This window comes from Furipterus horrens, unplaced genomic scaffold (assembly GCF_987537825.1).
Source record: "Furipterus horrens unplaced genomic scaffold, mFurHor1.1.pri manual_scaffold_5, whole genome shotgun sequence".
NCBI classification, from domain to species: Eukaryota; Metazoa; Chordata; class Mammalia; order Chiroptera; family Furipteridae; genus Furipterus; species Furipterus horrens.
In genome coordinates, this window is record NW_028327175.1 from 7,685,128 (window position 1) to 7,708,309 (window position 23,182).

At 46.1% G+C, this 23,182-nt stretch overlaps 1 protein-coding gene across 1 annotated transcript in view; it reads left to right on the forward strand.

Annotated features, from left to right (window-relative positions):
• The window catches only part of MROH2B (maestro heat like repeat family member 2B), a 55,332-nt gene extending 33,181 nt beyond the window's left edge, over positions 1–22,151 (forward strand). Inside the window, exons 25-42 of the mRNA XM_090279300.1 lie at positions 1,328–1,463; positions 1,556–1,651; positions 1,933–2,022; positions 2,390–2,510; positions 3,673–3,770; positions 6,007–6,159; positions 8,822–8,979; positions 11,212–11,338; positions 11,851–12,038; positions 13,120–13,260; positions 13,665–13,779; positions 14,560–14,706; positions 14,942–15,124; positions 18,797–18,952; positions 19,230–19,364; positions 20,290–20,392; positions 21,464–21,529; positions 21,916–22,151. Coding sequence (XP_090135426.1) covers positions 1,328–1,463; positions 1,556–1,651; positions 1,933–2,022; positions 2,390–2,510; positions 3,673–3,770; positions 6,007–6,159; positions 8,822–8,979; positions 11,212–11,338; positions 11,851–12,038; positions 13,120–13,260; positions 13,665–13,779; positions 14,560–14,706; positions 14,942–15,124; positions 18,797–18,952; positions 19,230–19,364; positions 20,290–20,392; positions 21,464–21,529; positions 21,916–22,022 — 2,320 coding nt within the window. The 3' untranslated portion in view covers positions 22,023–22,151. The remainder of the gene's footprint in view (positions 1–1,327; positions 1,464–1,555; positions 1,652–1,932; positions 2,023–2,389; positions 2,511–3,672; positions 3,771–6,006; positions 6,160–8,821; positions 8,980–11,211; positions 11,339–11,850; positions 12,039–13,119; positions 13,261–13,664; positions 13,780–14,559; positions 14,707–14,941; positions 15,125–18,796; positions 18,953–19,229; positions 19,365–20,289; positions 20,393–21,463; positions 21,530–21,915) is intronic.
• Positions 22,152–23,182: the final 1,031 nt, after the last annotated feature.

Sequence of the window (23,182 nt, forward strand, 5' to 3'; positions counted from 1 at the left end):
TATAGAACAGTGTTGTGGTGTAGAAATATAATGCAAGTCATGTGTTATTTAAAATTTCCTAGTAGCCACTTTTAAAAGCATAAAAAAACCAAATTAATTCTAACACTTATTTTATTTAATCCAATATATCTGGTATATTATTTCAACATGTATTGTATATAGAAAATAATACTGACCTAATTTGCATATTTTTTCTTACCAAATATTAAAAATCCAGTGTGTTTTAGATCAGCAGCACATCTCAATTCAGACTAGTCACCACTCATGTGTCCAGTAGCCCCATGTTGTTTGTGGCTGCACTCACGTGGACAGAACACATGTAAACTAATGTCTAATGACAGAAAGTAAGTCGGTGTTTGCCTGGACAATAGTGGAGGAAGAGATGAACTACAGAGGGGCATAAGGAAAAATTTGGGGTGATAGCAATGTTTTGTATTGATTATAACTGTCGTTTCATGGGTGTAAAAATTATTTAATTGCACACTTTAAATGGAAGCAGTGTGTTGTGCATAAATTATACGTCAATCAACTCATTTTGAAAAAGTCAGGCAGACAACAAAGATGAGAAGACTACTGAGCATGTATCAAGACATTTAACCCTTTCAATAGAGCTGTCCTGGCCACTCCTGACTTCTCCCCTGCGAGAGGACCAGTTCCGCCCTGCCCGCCTGGGGAGTGTCATTTCTCATGTCTTTACTCAGTTGCTCACTGACAGGTGGTGTTAGATTGTCTTGATTTACACTGATGTAGTAGCAAATGGAATTGTTCACCTCTCATGGAACATTTGCCTTTTGCCGAGGTATGTCCAGGTTTCTTCATTCCTCGTGTGCAAATGTAAGAGAGAGAAAAGAGAGGGAGGAAGGGGTCATTTAGTCACTCGTGCATTTGTAAGAACTTACAGTGTGTGTGACATTACACATAATGTGAGAGGACAGAGGAAATTGATAAACTCACTGCTCCAAACTTAGATCATCTCTCTCTCTCTCTTTTACACACACACACACACACACACGAGCAATGAAGAAAACAAGTAGGTTAATGTTATCACAGGTCATATACTAAAGGGTTAAGTAATGCAAGGCAAGTGGCCAGCTCTTATCACTCTGATGAATTATAATCGAGGCGTGTTGATGATGTTCACTAGTTCAGTGTCATTCTATGTCCCCACTCTCTCTCTCCCCGCTTCTGTCACCACCCCTCAACATCCCAGCACGTCAGAATGTGTATCTGACCGCTTCACACATGACCTGCAGTTCTTGGGGACTCTGCTGGGTTCTGTTCTGTCTGCCTGCGTGACACCCACTCCTCCACGCGGCTCTCGTTTCAGCAAACTGAAACCGCGGCTCTCCCTAAATGACCACCTTAATATCCTTGAGGAAAACATTCGGAGGCTGCTGCCCCTTCCACCTCTGGGAAAACTCAAAGATGAGGGCCAGACGGACAAGGACAAGGAGCACATTAAGGTCGGTGGGGTGAGGCCCGCGCGGGAGGAAGAACTCAGCGGGGCTTTCGTCTCCGACCCCAGCCTCACCCTGCCACTCACATCTGATTTCAGTTTCTCTATGAACGGTCCATGGACGCTCTGGGAAAGCTGCTGAGGACCATGATGTGGGAGAATGTGAAAGGAGAGGACTGTCAGGAAATGTTTAATGTGAGTAGGGCCACCGCTCAAACTGAGCTCCACGTCCCTTAACCTGTGCGCCAAGGCACCACTCAAAGCTGTACCTCATCTTCACAGAAAGACGCCCAGTCCGACCCGCTAACCCCATCATGTAGGGCTGGTCCACTTTAAAACAGTTCGTGGGGAGGTGAGCCCCCGTTGCAGACGAGGCAGAGAGAGCGAGACAGAGAGCGGGGCAGCAAGGGCGAGGGAAGGCGAGTGGGGGAATACGAAGCACGCTAAGGAAAGGACTCTTCTTCTTTGACCAACAGCTTCTCCGAATGTGGCTTGTTTCACAAAAAGAGTGGGAAAGAGAAAGAGCCTTCCAGATTGTCGCAGAAGTGCTGACGAATGACGTCGAGGTAACGAATCCCCCAGAAGGAATAGGCGTCAGTGCTTGCTAACAGCAGGGATCTCGGAGGCCCCTGGAATCCCAAACTCCTGCAGGATGGGTCTCCAGCCCCAGCCCCAGTGCTTTCTAGAGAGGGGTCTCCCAACCTCAGGGCAGGGCGGGGGGAGGGGCGCAGCACGGGGCAAGCACCTGGGATCAGCATCTGGCTGTCTTTGCCCACTTGCTTGCTTTTCCACCACCCTTACGGGGCAAATCCAAGATTTCATTCCATTCCAAGGGCCTGCAGGGAGCAAACAGGGATGGAATATCCAGGGTTGGAAATATCCTGAGGGATTATCAAGACACTTTATCACCTGGGGACCTCCCTCGCCCTGCAGGCACCAGGGAAATTTAAAATCGGCTCACTCCTTGGCCTTCTGGCACCCCACTCCTGCGACACCCTGCCCACCATCCGCCAGGCTGCTGCCAGCTCCACCATCGCTCTGTTCTGCATAAAAGGTGAATGAGGGACAAATGAGGAGAAATCCTTGTATATCTGTGGCTCTCTCCTTCCTCTCCTCTCTTTCTCCCTCTCTCTCTCCTCACTTCCCTCCCTAGCTCAACCGTTTCTGAGAAAAAGTGGGACCATTTCAGTAAGAGAAGAAATGTGTCAGAGTGGGAACCTCAGAGAAAGAAAAGAATTTGAATTTTATTATTATTCTACCTATTCTTCCTTTAGCCTCCTTTATTTCCTTGAAACATGCGAAGTTCCCATCTTCAAATACTCTCTGTTAACAAGAAATGCACTAATTTGTTATTTACTTTAACTCTTCCTCTTGATTAATAAGCATGGTAGAGAGAAAGAACATGAGTATTAAACACTTACTAGATATAATTAATGAGTGTGATACTAAATTCAATGCCCATTTGATACTCAGGGATGTTAGTCAGTTTTGAGATGACGTATCTGAGGTTAGACATGTACCAGAAGCTTGGACTGCTGAACTCATAAGGCTGGGCTTTGAGCTCAAGTCTGTGTGACTCTAAAGTCTGTGTGTGCTTGTCGGGCTAGGTGGCCTTCTGCCTAACCATTCAGGTGTGAGTGTCCACAATCACTATATATTCAGACAACAAACAGGAAAATCGTTACTATTTAGGTCTATCTATAAATTGAAATCAACAAGCACCTACACAGTCGCTGATGTTCCCATTACAGGAGTTACCTTTCCATCTGCCCAGAGCGGCTCACTGCAGGATGAGACTCCGGCAGAGTTGGCAGGATAGCACAGCAGCATGAGCCTGGGCATCACTGTCATGGAGTCAGACAGACCAGGGTGCAAGCTCTGACGTCCCTATTTTTTTTTAACTCACTGTCATGTGGCCAAATGGGTTCATATCTCTGCCTCAGCTTTCTCATCTACAGGATAGGGAAAATAACAGGAGAGTCCACCTCAGATGATCTTTCTGAGTAATCAGTGAGGTCATTGTAGGTGAGGATTCAACACAGTGCCCAGCAGGTAGAAAGTACTCAATACAAGTTTGTTCTTATTCTCACTGTCTCATCATTTGTTTGTTAAAGGTGTCCAACAGTTGAGTTCGTGTTGCATCCAAATATAGCCAGGCTCCTCAATGTCTGTCAGGTCTCTGAACTCTCACCTCTCTCTCCCGTTGCTGCTTTTAGGTATTCGCCTGGAAATGGAAAGGCTACAGGGTTTGCAAGAAGGGCTGCAGTGTGATGACGTGCAGGCCCAGGTCAAGATTTCTTCTAAAATAGCAAAGGTAACAGGCGTGGAGGACTGGCCAAGAGATTTCAAGATGATTCTGGGTTGACTTTCAAATGAGTCAGCTGTGTACACCCCACTACCAAAGAGGGCACCAGTGTGGCCATCCAAGCTGAGTGGAAGACCTTTGTCCTGTTGTTTATGCACTCTGGGTGGACACGTGCCCAGCTGATGGTTGCTACTGCTCATTTCATACTCTGGAAACCTTGTCAGTCAAGTGACCCTCTCCAGGTAGAGGAAGACAGTGGGGTGGAGTAGCAGGGACAAGGGCAATAGAGTAAATCAGGTAGACTCCATGTGCACTGCTCGAAGCTCAGAATCCTTACCTCCAAAAAAAGCTCCTAACCCACCTCTCAGAGCTGGTATGAGGACAGGCTGGTCAACTCATTCATGTGTTCTATCATCCATTATTCACCTAATATTCCCTGTGCACCTGCCATCTGCCAGACTTTGTCCTAAGCTCTAAGAACAGAAAAGGACAAAATGCCTGCTCTCACTGAGCTGGCAGGCTAGTAGACGGAGTCTGCCAGATAGATAACATGTCAGGTAGTGACCATTGAGAAAAATACAGTCGAGTGAGGAAGGGGTAATCCATCCCTCAGAGAGCACCACCCTAAAGGAGAGAAGCATGCAGACATGTGGAAAAGAACGTTCCAGGCAGAGGGGAAGCAGCAGGCACAAACACCCTGCAATGGGACATAGAAGTAGATCAGGGATCCAAGAGATAGCCCGGGGCCAATTCAGGAACCTTCCAGGTTTTGTTAAGGACCTTGGCTTTTACTACAGTTGAAATCTAAAACCATCAGAGAGGCTTCTGAACAGAAGAGTCAAGACCACTACCTGTAACTGTGCCACTTGAGAAAAATGCACAAGGGCACCCCCCATGTGAGACAGCATCCCCCCTAAAGAAGATATCGTAGATCTGTATGTATTATGGCAATTATCCCCAGATGGCAAGGAAGTGTCCAACAAAATTAGTTGGACTAGAGGACAGAACGCCTTTACCTAATTTGCAAAAAACCGTTTATGGGCTAGCGATAGTTCTGTGAAGAGGAGCTAAATTTTTATTTCTAAAGTGTTGTCTGACTGCTGTGTTTTGACTGGAATATAGGCTGGCAAGAGTGAAATTAGTGAGCCAACTTTGGAGGAAACTATGAGAATCAAGGTGGGAGATTAGGTGACTTGGTCGAAGGCAGCAACAGCGGTGACAATGAGAAAGTGATCAGAATATGAGAGAGGAGCAAGGTGGGAACTGGGGGGAACATAGGTCACATGCCTAAGGAAGTGTCTGACACCTGATAGGGGCTCAAAAACATGAGTTCCCTTTCTTCCCAGACCAATCCCCATCACAGTGTTGTGGGTTTTTTTAAGAAAGGTAGAAGAGGGCCACTGAGCTTGGCCCCCAGGCAGGCATTTGGTGCTACATAGAACAGACAGGCCAACCTAGCCCTTTGATCCGGGAACCATGATATGTAACAAACTGGCCGGGACATGCCACTGCTCATGAACAGAAACCCACTTCCTCTCAAGGATGATTCCACCAAACATCATCAGGCCATTTAATACAAGGGGGGTCGGTTGTGAACAGGAATGTTTTCATACCTACAGACCCATAATTATGACCACCTTGCTTGATTAAAGCCCCAGGTAATGCTCCTGGAATTCATTCAAACTGCTGACTTTTCATACACACACACACACACACACACACACAAACCACACACATACAGTCACACACACAGTCACATACTGCTATCAACCAACATTCGGTATAGTTCTTGTATGTAAAGACCAAAATTGCAATTTCTTGACATTTTATTGACTATTCTTAATATTGAGATAGAGAAGAATAAAATATGGGACTCATAATGGTTCATCCTCACTAGCCTTTAGCAGACATGAGACTTACTTCTATGCTGCATGATATGTACTATGAAACATACTCATCACTGTGTACACATTGTGCATCACTTTTCCCCGACGGAGGAAAACCTCAGTTTGGAGAGAATATTGCATCAGCAGGCAACTCCAAGGAAATTTTGCTTAGAGGTTAAAGGTCATGTCTGTGTCCTATTTGAGTATTTTCCCTGGTTTCTAAGGCCCCAGTCATATGTTCACTGTTTGCCAGGCCCACTGGTCTCCAACATCCTAAAGCAAGGAGTAACAGCATTTTGTATGTGTCCTGATATGACGTGTGGTGGTTGATAACATGAGATTTTCTGGTATCTTCTCAGCTTGTTAGTAAACTCATCCCAAGTGAAGAAATTGTCATGTTCCTGGAGGAAATCCTGGATGGTCTGGAGACCCTCAGCCCCTCGTGTACAACGGCCTGTGGCATATGGATGATCACCGCCCTGAAGGAACAGGGAGCTGCTTTGGAAGATCAGGTAAACTGGCCGCCAGTTGGACAACCAAGTAAAATTCCAATACTTCTGAAATGCCATGTTGGCCGCCACGTCTCACTGTGTCTTCTGATGGGCAGCAAACAAAGCCCACAGAGCCTTGGCAGATCTCAGCAGAGACCCAAGTTGTGTTTCAACAACCAGGCTGATGCTGATGCTTCAAGCTGTCGCAATCTCCTCTCTAATCTCTAATTGTAAACACTTTCCAAACTTTCACTCATTGGCCAGAGGAAGCCCCTCTGAACCAAGGGCATTTGGATTATGGAAAACTGGGTTTTAGATCTTCAAGGATGAGAGGGACCATGTGAACATGCCTTTGTGATGGCCCTGAGAGCCAGGACACACTCTAATGCCACTGGCACTCTTCAAGCTGGTCTTCCACACACCTTAGAATTTATTTGGGGGGAAGGAGGACTGTCACTGAGGAACCAATTGAAGGGAAAGTCCTCCATCTTTTTTCCCAACTGGAGAGGGAGGCAGAGAAAACAGGATTTCAATTAAGGAAGCTTGGCTAAGAGCTCCAAATAGAAATGCTTTGTTCTCTCTCTCGAGGTTGGAAATGAAATACAAAACATCCAATGATTAATAAGGAGGCAAAGACTCCTTAACTCAATGAAGGCATCCCAAGGAGACTAGGAGAAAGAAGTTAAGGTCCCCACAGCCCACGGTTACTATCCTAAGTCAACGAATTCTCTAACGCATGACTTTGACAAACGACCTCTGTGTTAATTACTTTCCAGTTTTGTTTTGTGTTTTCAAAAACACCTATTGACTATATATAATTGGCAGGCACTGGGGTAGGCATAGGAGAATCAAAGGTTAATAAACACAAAATGTTCATGAATTTGTGTATTTAGCATAAAAGCGAGCTGCACAATAAGTAAACGTGTACAAAGGGACTTAAATCCTCTCCAAGAATCATTGCAGTGAGACTCTGTAGTAACCATGTTATACTTAACCTAAAACTCTCATCCAAAATAAGTGAAAGAAACATCTTTCTTTGCTGGAAGCAAAGCTACTTTACCATAGAGACATAGCCTTCTCCAAGTCAGAAATCCAAATGTATAACATCATTCCACGCTACTCGCAGATTGACACCCAAATTCGTAAAGGCGGCCTTCAGTACCCTCCAGGGTCTGGCTTCACCCTTGCTATCAAATGGTCTTCCTTCCATCACATTCATTCTCTCTGTGCTCCACACTTGACCATTCTCCAGCTCCGGAAATCTTTTCTGCATTTTCTTGTGCCCATGATCTCATGCTGCTTTTTTAATATTGATTTGTTTTATTTTATTTTTAATTACATTTATTGATGTGACAATTGTTAATTAATCCTTTCAGTGCCAAGGTCGCTGTGAGTGACGCTGACAAATTTTTCCCAAAGTGCCAGCGTCGCCCCCAGAGACTCTTTTTTCAATGGCTATAAATGTAATCAACAATGAAATAATTTGTACTTTATTCTTTGTTCTCTTTTTTTGGTACCTCAGGTTATATATTGATATAATTTTTTCTCATGTTGATCCAAATTTCAAATTATGCATGGCACTTAAAGGGTAAATAAGATTCTGTAGGTTTCAAGTGTACAGCTCTATGATACATCACCTGTGTATGCATTGTGTGCCCACCCCCAAAGTCAGATCATCTTCTGTCACCATATATTTGATACCATTTACCCTTTACTTCCTCCCGACCCCTTTCATCTGGTCATCGCCATGCTGGTGTCTGTGTCTATGAATTTTTGTTTATTAATTGTTCATTTGTTGCTTTCAGTTTTATATCTAACATATGAGTGAAATCATATGGTTCTTAAATCTTTCTAACATTTTGTTTAGCATAATATTCTCAAGATATAGATTTTATTTTTTAGAGCCATGTTAGGCTCACCACAAAATTGAGCAGAAAGTACAGGGTTCCCCTACACCTCCTGTCCCCACACATGCACAATTGATGAGCCTACATTGACACATGATATAATCACCCAAAGTCCATAGTCTACATTCGGGTTCACTCTTGGTGTTGGCAAATATATAATGACATGGGTCCACCATTGTGGTGTTATACAAAATAGTGTCACTGCTCTAAAAATCCTCTGTGCTCCACCTAGTCTCATGCTCTTTGATTTTGCAAATTTACCCATATTCTTTCTGATGAGAATGCCTTTCCCCATCGCCTCCACATTGCCTTTTGAAATTGCTCTATATCCTTCGAGACCCAGACCAGATGTCCCTCCAAAGCAAGCTCAGTTTCTCTGGATTCCCCCATCAGTCGTGTGTATCCCTCGTATACCATTTGTCATACACTGTCTTGTGTACAAGCCTTTGAGTATATGCCTAACAGCCCTTATCAGCCCACCCACTTCTTCTGAGAGAGGGCTACATCTTATCTATCTTTGTACAGCGCTTAACGTAGCACAACACCTGGCATAAGGCAGCCTTTCACTAAATATTTACTAAATTGTTTAAGAATAAATTCCCACTTCATCAATAATGCTCCCAAATAAGAGAAAAACCATGTATAGAATGATCACTTTTATCACTTTTAAGTTTGTATAATTCATCAACTACCGATAGACTGACCACACACACCCTAAGCCCTTCAAATAAAAAGAAAATGATAACTTAATGTTTGATTTGGCTTTTTCTTTTTAGCTGTTGGAGATCTTGAGCATAATTTACTATCACATGCCAGTCCTCAGACAAAAGGAGGAAAGTTTTCAGTTTATGCTGGAAGCCGTCTCCCAGATAGCCAGCTTTCACACGGACGCCGTAGTCACCAACCTTTTACAGAAGCCTCTGCCCTTTGACAGGTAGAGTCCTCACGAAACTGGTCCCTTCTCCCAGGAAAAGCCACTCTGCAAAGCATCGGAAAAGGGTTGTTGTTTGAGAGAAAGATAGGAAATAAAAGGATGAAAACATCTCACCTGAATCATAATTTAAAAATTAGTGCTTGAATCACAAGTAATGTGTTCCCTCATGTTTTCCATGTATACATGCTCTTTGAATAATAATGAGATTTTTCTTAAACACACCATAGGAATAGGTATTAAAAAGCAAATATTTCTCCTCTTTTTGGTTGCCCAAAATAACCTCTTTGGTAGGTATCTGTCTTTTTTTTTTTTTTTTTTTTTTTTTTCAGATTTAATGTGTTTTATTGATTAAAATATTACATTTGTGCCAATTTCCCTTCCCTCTGCTCCCCTCCACCCGGTGGCCCCCCTCCCTCCAGTTGTCCCCCCCTTTTAGATTATGTCCATTAGTTGTGCATACAGTTCCTCCCAATCTCTCTCCGTCTATTCCATTCCCTCTTACCATGATCCCCAATTCCTATATCATCTCCCTCCCTCTCCCCACTCCCCCTCCCTGTTGACCTCCCCCCACTATGCTTCCCTTACCCACAGTTCCTTTTCCACTCTCGTTGCCTGTTTCGTTTGCCTTTGTTTCATCTCCCTAGCTTCTGTTTTTTAAACCAGTCCCTTTAACATCTCATATAATAGTGGTTTGGATCTAATGAACTCTTTCAGTTTTATTTTGTCCTGGAAACACTTTCTCTGTCCTTCTATTCTGAATGACAATTTCGCTGGATAGAGTATTCGTGGTTGTAGGTTTTGGATTTTCATTACTTTGAATATTTCTTGCCAGTCCCTTCTTGCCTGTAGTGTTTCCCTTGAGAAGTCAGCTGATAGTCTAATTGGGACCCCTTTGTACATAATTCTTTTCTTCTCTCTTGCTGCTTTTAAGATTCTCTCTTTATCCTTAATTTTTGACATTTTGATTATAATGTGTCTTGGAGTGGTTCTCCCTGGGTCCAGTCTCTTGGGAACTCTCCTTGCTTCCTGGACCTGCATGTCTATTCCCTTCCCCAAGTCTGGGAAGTTCTCCTTTATTATATTTTCACTCAATTTTTCAAGTTCTAGTTCATCTTCCTCATTCTCTGGCAAACCAATGATTCTTATGTTGGGCCTTTTATAGCTGTCCCAGAGGTTTCTGATCCTCTCATTGTTTCTTCCTATTTCCTCTCGCTGCATTGGTTGACTGCTTGTTCCTTCTCCATATTCCAGTTTGTTGAAATGAACTCTGGATTCCTCACCATCTGTCTCGTATGTGGTTTTGTTCCTTTCGTTATGGAAGTTTTTCGCTTCTTTCATATCTTTTTCCTGCTCTTTTGTGAATTCTGTAAGCCACCTGATAACAATGGCCCAGAACTGAGCCTCTGACAGGTTTCTTATCTGTTCATCTGTCAGGTTCTCTATCTGCTGTCTGGTGAGTTGTGCCACCGGGATCTCTATATTTGTCTGCCACATTTTGACAGATGCGTTTTGTTTTCTTGGGCCGGCTGTCGGGGGCAGTGCCTGTGTACGCGTCACAAGTCAGCGACCGGCGCCTGTCTGCGACCTATTTCGCAGCCCTGTGGTGCTTTCTGTGGGGGCGGGGGTCCAAGATGGATTCACACAGTTATTCAGCTAGGAGACCGGGATCCGTCCTCCCGCCCCCCTGGGCCTCACTGTTCAAGGCGATGCTGCGACCGCTCTCCCCAGCGCCGGAGTAGGCCAGGGGCTTGATTGGAGTCGCGCACGCCAGGGGCTTGATTGCCTCCGGGATTTTTCGCCGCCCCGCCCGCCGCTCTGCAAACAGCTTTGCCTTCTTTAACTCTTACCTGCCCAAATGGCACCGCTGGTTTATAACTTCATATGTTGGGCTTCCGTGTAGTTTTATTTTCTGGAATTTCTAGTTATCCTTTGTTTTGAAGTAGTTGTATTCCTCTCTGGTTGTAGAGGGAGACCTAGCGTGTCCGTCTAAGCCTCCATCTTGGCCGGAAGTCCGGTAGGTATCTGTCTTGATGGACATTAACAAAGCTCAGGAGCCCAAGGCCAGAAAGCCAGACTGTTAAATAAAACATCCTTAATTTCCCCAGGCATGCTCCCATGTCCATCTGTCCTTGAAATTTGGATTAGTCATTATGTGGGTTTAGAGTGAGTCAGATGGAATAGCTCGTATTCTAAGGAGTTGCGCCTTATCAGTCCCCTGCCGTGCTACCCTAGGGACACAAAGACACTGTGGAAGGCATTGGCTGAGAACCCGGCCTCCAGCGGTAAACTCTTGAGAGCCCTGACAGACAAGCTGGAGAACCGGATAGATGATGACCTGGCCGGCACGGACGCAATTGCAGTGAGTGGGACAACCCGCCCCGTGTCTGGAACTGGGTCCCACTCCATGACTGTCCCCACTGGGAACTTGGTGACGTACCATGAGTCCCACTTGTCTTCTCATGCCCTGATTGTAAATCAGCTCCAGTTTATAACAGGAAAAGATGACAGTAATTTTGTCTGTGGCTTCCGTTTTTAGAAGCAAATTTCTCATCAGCCCAAAGAAAATCTGTGTCTCTCTATTTTCAAGTTTGTCTTTGAGATGTCTGAAGTACCCTTTTCTGTTGGGTGACTCCCCCCACATGCCCACTGCTGGAGAACATTTCATTTACCAGACCGGTGGCCCCTGGAGTTTGGAGTTGCCAAACATGGAAGTTCTAAGAGAGAAACATAGTCTGAGTTGATTTCTATGTGTTTTTACCGTAAATGTGGTCAACTTGGGAGGCAGTTGTCTGGGGACAACACAAAGTTGTTGACCAGGATGTCCTTGGAGGAAAGGAGCCTATCTGGACATGGGGCCCTTCCTCCCCACAGGTGGCCTGTGCCATCCAGGAAGTGGTCTCAATAGGCACCCCTGTGACAGGCCTGTACCCAGAGCTGTTCACTCAGCTCCTGAAGCTGGTCAGCTGCACACTGGGGCAGACGCTGCCCACGCCTACCCTGAGCCACCGGCGGCGGGTGATGCGGCAAGGGGAGCAGCAGCAGATCGCAGACCCCTGCAGGTAAACGCTCGGGGCGAGGGCTCCCTCCATAGCTGTCCTGGTCCCCGATCCGGATCTGAGACTGCAGAAATCAAGGCCCGTGGGCCTCAACTACCCACGAGGAGACAATGCTCCACCAGTCCCCTGTCCCTAAGCCAATACCCAGTGTACTTGCCTAGAATGGTCACAGGGCAAATAAGCAGCTGTGGCTTCTGCCCCCGAGGTCCCGCTCTGTTTCCTCTGTCTTCTTTCATTGAGACCTTTCAAGGAAAGCTGGAAGTCTACACTATTCGAGGCCACCAGGGAAAGAAGATAAATAAAAATCGTATTTCACCAAGTATCAGACTTCGCTGGTTGAAGGAAGCAATCTTATTTTGTGTACCCTTGAGAAAGAAAACAAAACAATTAAGCCATGGGTCAATGCTTTCTTATAGTTTAAAATTGTATTTGACTTTTATCCAAAGAACTAGTTTGGGTTTATTAGGTATACATTTTCAACCAATATCACATTGCTCTGTGTCTCTGCCCTTTTGTATAACTTCATTCCAAGGTCAAATCCATTTTTAAAAAGACAGTTTAAATAGCAGTTAGGCGCAATGCGTGCTGTTTCAATAGTACATGTAACTTTACTGAAATGACATCGGTCTAAAGAGGCATTTCTAAATCCATGCATGTGTGTATGTATGTGTGTGTGTGCGTGTGCATGTGTGTGCGTGTACGTGTGTGTGCACAGCCAACAGCAACAATATCGCGACTACCGTCTGGCCAACAACTATAACACACTGTCCACTGCAGGATGCACCCTGCTCTCCGAGGTGCTGTTTCAGAATCAGTGAAATACAGTGTTTGTTCGCTCTCCAGCCTTGGGGCTTTATTTTCTCACGAGAGGTTGACGAGATGTTGTGGCTTTATTTACCAGCCAGAACCATTTCGATGTTCCCTTTGACGGCAGCGTGAGATCGGGCCACCTGCCTTTTCCTTGCACAACATCCATTCAGGAAGGAGCAGGGGAGCGTTGGGGGGACGAGAAAGCGCGGACTGTGGAAGCCACAGATCACTGCGCAGGGCTGACTTCTCTTGTGGTGCCAACCGGTTCCTGCAGGCTCTCCACCATCACCCTGAAGTGCGTGCAGGCCCAGGCGGTGAGAGGAGGCCTCGCCAAAGAGTCGGACGAAGGGGACCACGTGTGGACGCTGCTCCACAGTCCCAGTACACACCACCTCGGAGTGTGTGCACTGGCCAGGTAACGAGCAGGTATCCCAGAACTGGACCCAAAGGAGAAAACCAGAAATGGAGTAGAAATGCAGTAAAGGGCGACCTCCCCAAGAGCAATTGACTCGCCAAGGGCTTATACACAGTCAAGGGGGTGAAACAGGGAGGAGAGAGCAAAGGGGTTTGGTGAGAGATGGTAGAATTAGCCCAGAACTCACCACCCCCTCAGAAGAACAGCTGAACATTGAGCGGTCCTAGGCAAACCACACTTAGCTTGGGCACTCGGTAGGCAATTTTTAAGTTTAAGCCTTGGTGCTCTTTCCTTGGACATCCCTTTGTAGAGGAGTTGTTTTCCTGAGAGACATAGACTAGAATTTCCCCCGTTGCTGAGAAAGAGAGGAGCCCCTGCTACAGCTGGAGTCGTGCGTCTTCCAGGAGCATGGCTGTGTGGCGGCACGGGGTCATCCTGGCCATCATGGAGCACCTGCGCCCGTCACTGACCTCCTCCTCCGAGAACTACCGCGTCACCGGCACGGCGTTCTTCTCTGAGGCAAGGCCAGCAGCGTCACCGCAGGCCGGGGCACTTCCCTACGTCCCCCGGGGCACTTCTCCCAGGGACCTGCCAGGGAGACAGGGTACCTGCCAGGGACATGCTACCTGAGCAGGGAGTGAGAGAAAAAACAAGAACTCACCCCCCACCTCTTCTTTCCCTCTGGTCTGCAGAAGTCAGCCTCCCAAGGCAGAGAAGGGCAGAGAATAAATACGAGAGGGACAAAACAAAAAGATGTATATTACTGTCCCCCACTGCATAGATTCAAGGCAGTCCCAGTTGATCCGGAGAAGGAAAACGCCCGTTTTCCCTGCCCTGTTTGTCCACTTAGCTTAGAAGCATCTCTTTAACTAGGTACAGTCGTCCCTCACCATATTGTGGTTCACCTATCGCAGCCTCGCTGTATTGTGGGATTTTTTAAAATATCATATTTAATTATTTATCATGGAGTTTTCGCTCTGTCGCGGGATTTTGCGGTACTGTACACGTATGTTGTTAAAGTTACGTAGGTTTAAGAGTGTAGAATAAATGTAAGTTTCCTACTTCATGGAGGGGTCTGGAACGTAATGCCTGCGATAAGTGAGGGATCACTGTATTCTCTTCTCATCACCACGTAACCTTGGCCGGTGGGCTGCTCCCAGCCAGAGCTTAGCTTCTGCAAGACTTGCGGGCCCATCAGAGGGTTCTTCCTCCTCTGCTCAGCAGTAGTTAGCAGGCCTCTGGCACTCTCCTGAGGCAAGCCACTCCCTTACCTAAAGGCGAGGAGTGTGTCCATTTCAGCTCATGAAGGAGCCGATCCTCTGGAAGCACTGGAATCTGCGAGACGTGCTCATCTTGATGGATCAGAGTGCCTGGGACTCCAGTGCCACTCTGAGGCAAATGGCCATCCGAGGGCTTGGCAATACAGCTTCTGGGGCCCCTCACAAGGTAACAGGAGGGGTTTGGGGCGAGGGGTTAGTTTATTTAAGTAGAGTTTGAAATACTTATTGCCTAGCCCACAGCTGTCAAAAAATTCAGTGCCAATCCAAATAAATTGCTGAAATTGTAGCTCGTGAGTGGAAGGATTTGTGACCCTAATAGAATTTCAGCCCCCTTGTCTGGGGTCTCCTACCAGATACACATACAACAACTTTTGAGATTAAAAGACCTTGCTTCAAAACAGGTGAAGAAGCATAAGCAGATCATATTAGAACCTGTCATCCGAGGTCTGTACCACCTGGCCCGCACTGAGGTCGTCTGTGAAAGCTTGAAGGCTCTAAAAAAGATCCTGGAGCTGCTCACAGACCGAGACGTGAGCTTCTACTTCAAAGAAATAGTGCTGCAAACAAGAACCTTCTTTGAAGACGTAAGTGAGCCTGTTCAGGAATCTTCCTCCCTCCCCCCCCTCCCCCCAGGAGAAGTGAGAGAACACAAAGAGGTTCAGGTAGGGCTTGCAGCAGACAATCTCCGGGTCCCATCCCTCGTCCTTGGCCCGGCCCTGATAGTACCTGCACAGCGGTCACCTGAACAACTTCTGAGCAGGCTGTTGACTTTCTGTGCCTCTCTCTCTAAGGGGACTCTGTGGCCCAGGAATCATAATGGGCCTGAGCAGGCTGGGCCCGACGTCAGGGAAGGACCCTCAAGTGATAAGAAACAGGCATTTGTAGCAAAACGCCCCAGTTTTCTCCCCCCTCGGGACTGAGTTCCACCTTCCTACGAGGGAACACACTCGTCAATATTCACTTTTGTAGCTTTTGTCTCTTTCCTCTCTCATCCCCACTCCCCTTCACGCTTCCTGGGCTCAACTCCCAAATAAGTTACTTACATCTAAACGCTCATTCTCAAAGTTCACTTTGGGGGGAATACAAGTTCTGACTATAAATTATACTCAAGACAGGACTCGGGCGCCAGTGAAGACGCTATCACCTCCAACGCTATCTTTTCCACATCCGAGATTCAGCGACTCAAAACGCTTCTGTGGCTCCTTTCATGCAGGAGTTGGTATGAGCTAGAGCTCGTCGTCGGCCAGATTTAACCCCGAGCATCTTCTCGTAAATTGAGTTTTATTGGAATACGGCCACGCTCACTGGTTGCATAATGTCTATGGCAGCTTTCCCATTTCATCTGCAGAGTTGATTAATTGTTACAGAAACCAGATGTCCCGCAAAGCCCAACTGATTTACTCTCCGGCCTTTTCGGGAAAAGTTTGTCAACCCCCTGATCTAGTTCCTAGCCCTGATCTCAGAAAATATCAGGCTGCGGTCCTGGACAAGGGAAGGTCGCTTTCCTTTAGAACTTCTGGGAAACTCAATTTTATTTTATTTTATTTGGTGTATGCACTGTCAAAGTGTAAAAATCTATTTCGTGTCTAACTTAAATCTCTATTTTTGTGCTCTAACTCTGTTTTTCCATGTTACATTGTCAGAGGAGATGGAAGATTGCTAGTTGCCTCCTCCTGAAACACTAAGGCTTTATTAAATTACCTATTTACCTCCAGTCTCCAGGCTGGAAAGTCTTCATTTCCTTCATTATTCATCATAAACATAATTTTTCAGCTCCTTAAGTATTTTATGAGCCAGTGACTGCGTTGTGTCTCTAAATGAGGCCTGAGAAGTATCGAATAGAATCTAAAGAGAAAAGTACCTCTCAAGTCCACACTTTCCCTATTCATTCACTTTTCTTTTACTCTTTTGTGTAAATCTTGTCCTTTCTTCCTTATTCTTTGGCAAAATTTCTTAACCACACAGATCTCTAGATCTGAGCCTGCACTATACGCCGAGAGTCAATGATTCTCCTGTTTTATATATTTCAGCGCCCATTGTTATGTGCTAGCTTCAACCTGACCTTTGAAAGGAGCTTTCTGCTCCTTTCCAGCTGTTTTCTCCCATGTATCAATACAAATGTTTCCTTGGCTCCTACTCAATTTAGCATCTTCTGTAAGATAACAAAAGGGTTTTTTTTTCATTGCATAGGCAGTTGATGATGATCTTGAACAAAGGGCTGAAGTTGTCCCTCCAGGCGCCCCATCTGTTTGCTAGGTTTCTCTGGGTTATTGACAACCTGGTGATAATCATTCTCTTGGATCTGAGCCTCCAATAATCACAAGCTTACCTGTGATGTTTGTGACCAAGACAATGTTTTTCCATCTTACTGCAGAAGAAAAAAAATCTTAAGTTTTGCTGGTTCTTAAGTTATACCTTTCTCATTCCTAATAGGTATCAATTCCCATCGCATTTTCATAAAAATTTGATAGAACTTGGGTCTTAGCAAGGACATGCAATTTATTCTCCAGTAATGTTCTCTTTCTGCAAATACATTTAACTACACTTTATGATACTTTGCCCCTGTAGTTTCTACAGGTTAAACATGCAATTTTGTAACCTCCAAATTCCCCCTCCTTTTTTCCCATATTTAACTATTTTCCTGGACTTCTCAGAACATGGCAACACTTCCATGAAATGGTAGAACAGAAAATGTGGCTGCCGTCCTGCGCTCCAGGCCGTTCGCTACCATTTCCCATGCTGTCACCCTGAGCAATCTCTCTGTGACTCCATCTTCTCAGCTCAAAACAAGGACGTTAAACTAATGTCTCTCCCAGCACCCAAAACACTTTTGCCCCTTTTTTTTTCTTCCCTTTCATCCTCCCAATCCACTCTTGCTCCCTTAACCTATCATTAGGTCATCAATTTTGAAAAATGCAATATATTTCTTTTGAAGTAAATGCCTCTGTACTTTTTGGGTACTTCTTTATCAATCTGCTTTCTTTTAAAAAATGACAGCTTTTAAAAAACGTTATCCTGGCCACATTCCTAGTACATTTAAAGAACATGTCTATCTTATAAGGTCACATCTCATGTTCTGGTTTAACTTTTCTGGCCCTTTCACTAGAGGCCATCTTTTTTTTTTTTTTTTTTTTTTCAGAAGATCTTTATTAACAACCTTTTTCATAAGATTTTTTTTTTTTGTGCCCTCTTATACATTTAATTTGCCATCAAAACTAACTCCTCGATCTTCTCTCCCTCATATTCAGGGAATGCTTTTGTGGGCCCTTGTTTTTTGCTAACCTAAATAATATTCTGCTACTCAGGACAACTTTTTCTTTCATCCCTGTACCCCATGTGGGTATTTTAAACTAATTTTCTAGACCTGGGGGCCGGGGGCAAAACCCTCCAGAAAATTCATCAGTTTGTTAGAACTGTGAACCTCATCAGCAAAGTACAGTAGCTCCTCTCTATATTGCGGTTCACTTATCGCGGCCTCACTGTATCGTGGGATCTTTTAAAATATTATATTTAATTATTTATCGCTGGTTTTTCGCTCTATCGCGGGATTTTGCGGTACTGTATACGTATGTTGTTAAAGTTACGTAGGTTTAAGAGAGTAGAATAAATGTAAGGTTCCTACTTCGAGGGGGGATCTAGAACGTAATACCCACGATAAGTGAGGGAATACTGTGTCTGAGGTCATAGGAGGTCATCTTTCTCCACCATTTTACTTTTCGGTTTTTAAGAACGTTGCCTACCATCCAGGACAACAAGCAAGGAAGTTCCATCATTTCACGTACATAAGAGTAGAGCTAAACACATTTCTTGTTTATCCTCTCTCTCTGAGACCCAAACTTCAAATTTCTGAGCTGCCTGTAATTCCATTAGAAAGTATTTGGGATCTTGGAGAAGGGTCCTAGGTTTTGGGAACTATAGATTAGAGGACCCATAACTCTAGGCTCATGATGCAGTGTAAATAAAAATAAACAGGAGCCCTCCCTGGCTTTCTGCTCCCTGCTTCTCATTCCTGTGGTCACATTTCCCCATTAGCTACTCAAAGGCAGAAACCAGGTCTCCCGTTCTATGGTATCACTTACACCCCAAGCTCATGGTCATTTAGACTCTGTAGCGAGTGTGGGTCAGAGAGCTGCTGGGAAAGGAGCACTTGGGGCTGCGACTGGACCGCACCAGACAGGGTGAGGGTGGAGCAGGGGGTGCTGGCCGGAAATGGCCTGAAGGGGGGACTCACCCGTGACATGCCTCTGTCACCACAGGAACAGGATGATGTGAGACTGACTGCCATCACCTTATTTGAGAATCTGGCAACCCTAACAGGAAGAAGATGGAAGATGTTTTTTTCGGAAGAAATTAAAAAGAGCATGATATCATTCCTTCTCCACCTCTGGGACCCCAATCCCAAAGTCGGAGCTGTAAGTGGCCCGTTCACAGACACCTGCAGCACCTCCTCCCCCTCATGGCCAAATGTGCCCGCACACCCGGTCTGGCCCTGGAAGCCACTTCCCCACTGCTGGCTTCCGTCTTGCCCCTCTTCCCAGGTGTGTTCTTCCTCCCTTGACACTGGGAGGGGCCAGCGCCAACTACGAAGCCCTTCCGATCACTGATTTGGCTTCTTTCCCAGTGCCCGTCACCATTTTACCCTCTGGAAGGGGATCCGGCGCTCCAGATGGTGCCGCTTCTGTTTTGCAGGCTTGCCGTGACGTCCTGATGACCTCCATTCCTTTCCTGGGCCTCCAGGACCTCTATGGGGTATTAGACAATCTCCTGGACGGGCAGGATCCGCCAAGGGCCAGAGATTTCTACAGGCAATTCTGTGCGAAACTGGTGAGCGTGCAGTCGATGCTGCCTGGAAAACAAGGCGGGCCAGAGTCGCGGCAAATCCCAGAAAGGCAACCCACACGGCACGGGAGGCCTAGTCAGATGCGGAAGTGTCTCGGAAGGATAGCAGTGATCCTTGGTGTCCCGCCCTCGTTCCCAAGTCCTGGCCAGAATCTGTTCTCCTTGATTCCTGAAACACCTCTGTTGACTTGTCCCATCGTCGTCGGCAGCCGTCCGTCTCTAGAGACGATGGTGTAGCTTCTTAAGAGTCTATCTGCACCGCCGAGAATGGCTGTGCAGTCCAACTCGGGAGTGACACGGTATCTGTCTCCTCCCGTGTTGAATCGACATCTTGCGATGACGCTGGAGTGTCCTCTCCAGTGAAGCTGAAGCTACAGAGCCTGGGCAGGGTGATATGGAGGGTCTGCTGTTGCCCATGCAGCAGACACCCCCTCTCTTCGCAGCTGAAGGGTCCAAGGGAAAGACGGAGTCAATACAGCTTGGCTTCAGGTGCGCCGCAGGAGTTGCCGGTGTTGACTACAACGTCAAACCGCCTTAGGGACTCCGGCTCCGGATTTTCTGTTGGGGTTTACTCCCTTAGCCTTTCCCCTGAAGAGGTATGCCGCAAGGCAGCGGAGGTTTTTTGGAGTCAGAGTTTTCCTTCTCTGATGTGCCCTGACTGGAAGATCGAACCAGCGACACTTAGCTCGCAGGCCGACGCTCAATCCACTGAGCCAAACCAGCCAGGGGGAACTTGTCCCATAGCCCAGCACTTTTCTGATTAAATTTAGGGTGGAAGAGTCTGATAGAATAATTAATAGCTGTGTGAGTTTCACTGGCCTTTAGAGTTCCTTCCTTAGGACCTCTAGATGCTGATTTTCATAAAGGGTCCTTTCCTGGTTTCCCCCTTTGCAATTCCTATCTCTTCTAGGCCAAGAAAAATCAGGAAATTCTGTGGATCCTCCATACCCACTCATTCCCCTCCTTCAACAGCAGCTGGGAGATGATCAGGAGTGGGGCCATCAAACTCACAGGTGAGGGCACCACTGCGTTCCCTGATCAGGTGAGTCTGCTCTCCGCCACCTGTAGCTGTGCTCGGGCTGCCAGCTGCTCCAATGTGAACACTGCTGTGACGCGTGTGACAAGAGGGAAGGAAAAATAAAAGAAGAAAAGAGGGAAGGAGGGAAGGAAGGAGGGAGGGAGGGAGAGAGGGAGGAAGGAAGGAGAAAAGAAAAGGAAGGAAGGAAGGAAGGAAGGAAGGAAGGAAGGAAGGAAGGAAGGAAGGAATAAAGGGAGAAATTTGCATCTTGCAACATCTCCCCTAAAAGAAACAAACCTGTTCTTTTGCGCATGAAAACCCACAACATATTCTGACTTTCCAACACTCATTCTCCCTTGGTGCTTCTGGTTCCAAGTCATTGCTCCTTCTTTTCCCCAAGTCTTTGCTCCAAGCCTGCTGCGCCTTGCTTGCCTAGGTGTCTTCCTTTGCATCCTCTGATCATAAAAAATACACCCGAGCTCAGGTCAAGCCGAGAGCTTTGGCAGCAACGTAACACAAGTGGAAAGTGTATCGGCATGGGGGCCAGCAGACCTTGGCTCTGCCGCGTGACTCTGGACAATTAAGTTAACTCTTCTGTGTCACTTCTTTGTCTGACCTATGAAATAAAAGGGAGGAAAGTGGGTGAATCCCTGAGGACCCCTCTATCATGAAATTCTAAGCCTTACCATGAGGTCTGACCCAACGGATCAAACCCACACTGAACAGTCCCACTGTGAGGATTCTTTGCTGGATCGTGTATAAGAGCCCATAACTACACTGTAAACTTTCTGAACACAAGAGCCATCTCTTCCACATGTTTGAAACCCTGACAATGACTGGCACACTCCCTGGGAGGACATACTGTGAGCTTTCTTAAATACACGTCAAGCGAGTGACCACTGCAGTCATCGCTCTCAAAACCCAACAGATGTGATCCTGGCACCACCCCGGGGTGCAGGGGCAGTGGTAGTTGCTCATTCACTCGCCAGACCATTTAGCCTCTGATGAGCTGCGTGCCCTCTTCCTCTATCATGAAATCAGTACCCTTTTCTCCTATTGATTTTAGATGCCATTGTTCTCAATCTGACCAACCAATATGTGGAGTTACTGGACAGAGAACAATTGAACACACGTGAGTACCAACCCCAGTTTCTGCCCAGTGTATTGCTGTATTCTGAAAGAGAAACCAATGGTGCTCCGCGTCATGTTAGCCCAGAAATTGTCTCCGATGCTCCCTAGACATGGGAATTTCCCCAGGGTATCAAGTGATCCCCAGCTCCACTCCTTTGCAGGCAACATATCCAAGGGATTACAGTTTTCTATTTGTCTCTTGATCACCAGGTCAGAATCATCTCTTACCTTATTTCAACTTGTGGTTGCAAATTCTACCGTTCAGGGTAACGTGAGAGCATGGGGGCCTGAGCCCGCTTTGACCCTCAGCGGGGAGCCTCACAGCATGGCCCAGGTTGGGCCTGGGTGCTCCTTACTCACCAGACTTTGCCTTTCTCTCCATTTCAGGCCTCCAAGCACTGCGGCAAGACCCCTGTATCAGTGTCCAGAGAGCAGCCGAAGCTGCCTTGCAGACCCTCCTGAGAAGGTATAAGGAGATCAACATCCTTCTGTAAGCCATCAGGAAATAAACTGCCAGGCTTTTTCCATAACTAACTCCAGTCTCCATCCTCATGGCTCACAGACTGGCAGCACCCAAGGGAGGGACATGGTGCCCGGGGTGGGACCTTGAAGTGGTGGTGTCCTCCTGACTGGTGAAATAAAAGACCACAACACTGTATGAAGTAATAACTCTTTCTTGTTCTAAGCCACTGATTTGGGGGCCTCGCTGGTGGCTTCTACGAATCAAGAGTGAATCCCACACGTTCACCTAAGTGGTGACAGCCACATAGCTTTGCCATGGGTTAGCCTTCTCTCCTGAGAAGCTCAGCTCCCAGCCAACACCCAAAGCGAATTTGGCGCCATGAAGAAGAGGGCCACTGCTGTTTCCCACACACAGCCCTTTGTTTTGTGCTCCTGTTCTAGCCAGCCTTGCATTCCTGCCCACACTCTTTTCTTTCTAATAAGCAATCTTACAGTAAACTGGGATCTGTCGGGTTCTTTCTTGCATTATAACTTATGTATCAGGACAATGCTGGCTACTTTTCTACAGACGCTACTTCCTGTCACTCTATTAAATCTCATGGTCTTCTCTCCATGTTTATCCCAGGGCATTCTTCCCTTTGAAATGTGTGTGCGTGTGTATACATATGTGTGTGCATGTGTTAAGCTTCTAAATCATAATTCTTTACCCTTTTCCACAGTGCATGCCTGACAGGTTCCATACATGAAATTACATACATAAAAAGGAGTCTCTAACACAGAGCCTGGCATCCATTTCACAATACCACTATCATGATTATTTATTAGCAGCGCTATTAAGTTGATGTGTCCCTTTTACAAAGTCCTGTTACTTACATTCTAATCTCTTCATTTTCATTCTCTTTGAGGAAGCATCTTTTGTTCCTATAAAACCTTCTGAGGATCAAAGGAATCCTTTAGGTCAGAGGTTTTTTTAGCCAGAGTTCATTTATTCAATTATTTAGCAATATTTATTGAGTACCTAAAATTTATAAGGCACTATTGTAGCCACTGGGGCTACAACTATGAGAAAAAATATTTTAAAATTCTACCCTCATGGAGCTTATTCTATAGAATCAGTGTATGAATTTTAGAGGCTGGAGCCAGCCTCCAAGACAGCCTTCAGGGATTCCTGCCTCCTGGGATGCATGCCATC